Below are 3,580 nucleotides of genomic sequence, written 5' to 3'. Positions count from 1 at the left end.
AGAAATGATAACCTTCAATTTGTATATATACATATTTATGTGCTAATTTAAAAAATAAATCAATTAAATACTGCAAAAGAAGTTGGGAACATATAAAAGAAATTATAACCTTGGATTTGTATATATACATACTTATGTACTAATTTGAAATATAAATAAATTGTGTAAATAAAAATATGAAACAGAAGTATTTTCACAAAAAAAAAAAAGAAAAAAAGTATTTCCAATTGATAAATAAAAAGGAAAACAAAAGCTTTACCCACTTTATATAATTTTAACTTTCATCATCCATATAATTAGACATTAAATCAATAAATCAAGGTTTAATGAAACAAAAAAGGCAAAAAAAAATAAAAATGTATCACTCCACCCTATCTAATTTAAACTTTTGTTGCCCCTGTCCATAAATTAGACATATACGATTGAAATATATATGGGAGAATATAAGAAGTGAAAAAGGCTTATAACTGATTTGGAATATAATATTTAATGTAAAATCACGTCTTTTTAGATTCTTCAATGTAGCATTGCAGACTCAAAATTGGAAAATGTCGAGAGAAGTGTCCTTATCCATCCTTGTCCACTTAAATAGCAAAGGTTCAAACTTCCCATCACCAAATCACGACTATTTAACAAGATGAGAGTTTTTTTTGGAACGATAACCGCAACCGATACGGCCTCTGCCACAGCCTCTCTGCCCTTTGGATGAGCACTTGCGCACTGGGTAAACCCCCATGGAACCAAAACGACTGATAAATTATCATTGCTGCCTTCTAAATATGCTTTCTGAATGAGTTGATGAGCCAATAATGATGGATTTGAATAGTCCTCTACTTCATTTAGAAAATCACACACTGCTTGGGGAGTTACACTTTCAAATATTCCATCAGATGCCACCACCAAAAACTCATCTTTTGAAGTTAAAGATAGCCAATCAGTCACCTCTGGATCAGCTATGATGCCATATCTGAAAAAATAGCACAACAAATCCATCAACGTTATGATATTCACATGTTATATGTATCAAATACACACACACTTATGTAATCATGAAACAGGAACTGCAATGCATTGAACAGATTAACCGCCTTCAAGAAGTCGTACTTTTTCAAAGGAACATCACCAATAGCTCGAGTCATGGGAAAGTGGCCCATGAGAAGAGGAACAAAATCAAGGATGGATTTAAATACACCTCCAGAAGCTTCAACCCTAGCCTTCTCGTCCAACCTATGTGCATTATGATCACTCGTCAACTCCTTGGCGAAAAGATCACCCAAGGAAGCAGCATCTACACAATGATGTCTCAGAACACAAATCAAAATACAATATTAACATCTACTATTTCAGCAGCAGTATTTGTAACCTGCAATACTAAAATTATTCTGAAAAACATAAACTCTTGGGAATAGGATATTTGAGAAACTATAACGTACAGTATTATCTGATCCCTGGGGATGACAATACTACTACTAGGCCAATGATGCAAAGTTCGAAACTAGGTGAATAATAGGTCGACCACTTTATCCTTCTCCACTTAACTACCAAGTTTTTCTTTGTGGCAGGATCTGAACCCATGGCTTGCTTCTCCATATAATCTTAATTGGGGTGTTACTATCTTTCAAGGGAAACTTAAAAATTTCGTTCAAAAAAATTACAAACATCATTATGAAAAGGAAAACAGAGGAAGTATCAAACTCGTAATAATAGAAGGGCATAACAACAAAAGAGAAGAAAATATCACCCTCATCGTCTTCATGAGATATTTCTTTCTGATAGCAAAGAAAAGCCTTTGAATCACCAACATTTGCAACTAAAACATGATTGTTATATATGAGGGCAACAACAGCAGTAGAACCCGCATAAAGATGATATTCGAAAGCAACCTAAAGAATGTGAACAGCCAAGTCATTAAGAAGTTAAACAAAAAGAAAAAAATATCACTAGTATTGTCCTTGCCTTGGTGAATTCTGCATCAATATCATCAATGGTTGTTACTAAAGAAGATTTTAGTATTTCCTTAAAGTCAGAAGATTGTTCAATACTGTTGTTATTGAGGTTAACCATAAACTTGTCCAAAAATATCCTTGCAGCCATATTACTAGCAGAGGAACCAATATGACCATCAAATACTGCCACTGCCCCAACCCTCACCTCTTCAACGTCGTTGCCACGCCCTACATCATGGTCTAATATGTCAAAGCTCATACAACAAGTGTGTGTTTGGAGGTGGTATATGTATGCATATTATAAATTCAAGCTAATTAAACATTACCAAACAGAGGAATCGTAAAATTTAGGTCACATGTTACTCGATCCTCCTGGTATGACCTTCTTCCTTGCGACGTAGCAAAGTGACAATTTTGAGTTGGAGTTGGAATCAACATTGTTTTTTTTTGCAGAGAATTCAAGTCTCTTAATAATTTTTCCATCAACTTCTTTCCAGATTCAGATTCAGGTTTAAATTTAGGTTTAGACTTAGCTACCTTAAGGTTGATAAGAATTCCAACGATACATGCAATTAAAAATCCAAATATCATAAAATTCCTCCCATTCCAAGCCCTAATCTGTTTTTTCATCATATTTTTACCCCTGCAAAAAAAAAAAAGGTTTTTACTCTATTGTTTCTTCTTCATAATTTCGAAAACTATATTGCATGAAAATAAAAGAGAAGAGAGAAATAGTACCTATGGCTGGCCATATCGACGGGGAGAAAACAACAGCAGTAGCAAATAGCAATTGCCAACCGGAGACGATGAACCCTAGCTCTGTTCAGCACAAGTTTTGGGCTTTTACTACACTATATTTACCATGGAGAGTGTCACAAGGCAGATTAGGTTAAACCACTGTGCGGCAGTCAAGTCCCACACTTAACTCAGCCTGTTTTGCAGTAAAGTCTGCCTAAAGTTCGATAACGCCTACTGTTTTGCCTTAGAATTATTTTTGATGTCAACAATTAAAATACACACAAGAAATACGGGCAAACCCAACCTTTATATTAATTTCCAAAACAATACAAAGGACCTCACTCGTTATGAAAACAATTCTGCCACAACTTTGACTTCGACTAAGGCACAATCACAAGTCGATTGCTGCATATGACACTATTGAAACACTCACATTTCTTCTTAGTGTACTTCATGAAATTCAAGACTTAATTCTTCCCTCTTTCACTCTCTATTTTTGTTCAAGACCAAGGCTGCATATTTATAGACCATGTGACAACCTTTGGTTTACATTGCATAGGCTTCCGACCCATGTCCTACACTTGTCGTGATCAAGGGCCATCAAAAACTAAACTTCAATTGACATCCCCAATTGATAAGCACTCAAATTTTGAATTCAAAAGGCAATATAAAAGATACAATGAATCTGGACAAAAAACGGTTACAAAAAGTAACACATGTGCTTGGCATGTGTCATGGGCTGGCCGAAATTCGCCCCTTGCTGCCATTTCTCTCCATATTTTTGGCGCCAAAGCAATGTCTAGACGTTGCCTAACCATTTCCTGATCAAAGTCAGCTCGGGTCCTGCCCCCCATTTTCATGCCTGCGCACTGCCGTTGTGCCTTGCCTGCGTTTTT

At 35.6% G+C, this 3,580-nt stretch overlaps 1 protein-coding gene across 1 annotated transcript; it reads right to left on the bottom strand.

Annotated features, from left to right (window-relative positions):
- Nucleotides 1-516: 516 nt before the first annotated feature.
- On the bottom strand, nt 517-2,205 carry LOC102596199 (putative protein phosphatase 2C 76). The gene is made up of 4 exons (XM_006346194.1): nt 1,957-2,205; nt 1,742-1,883; nt 1,105-1,288; nt 517-967 (listed from the first exon to the last, which is right to left on the bottom strand). Exons 1-4 carry the CDS (start codon nt 2,203-2,205, stop codon nt 517-519), a joined length of 1,026 nt encoding a protein of 341 aa, XP_006346256.1.
- Nucleotides 2,206-3,580: the final 1,375 nt, after the last annotated feature.

Source organism: Solanum tuberosum, unplaced genomic scaffold, assembly GCF_000226075.1.
Source record: "Solanum tuberosum cultivar DM 1-3 516 R44 unplaced genomic scaffold, SolTub_3.0 scf00076, whole genome shotgun sequence".
Classification (NCBI taxonomy): domain Eukaryota; kingdom Viridiplantae; phylum Streptophyta; class Magnoliopsida; order Solanales; family Solanaceae; genus Solanum; species Solanum tuberosum.
Note: the sequence above shows the minus strand (reverse complement) of the source record. Positions and strands in the feature narration are given on the sequence as shown.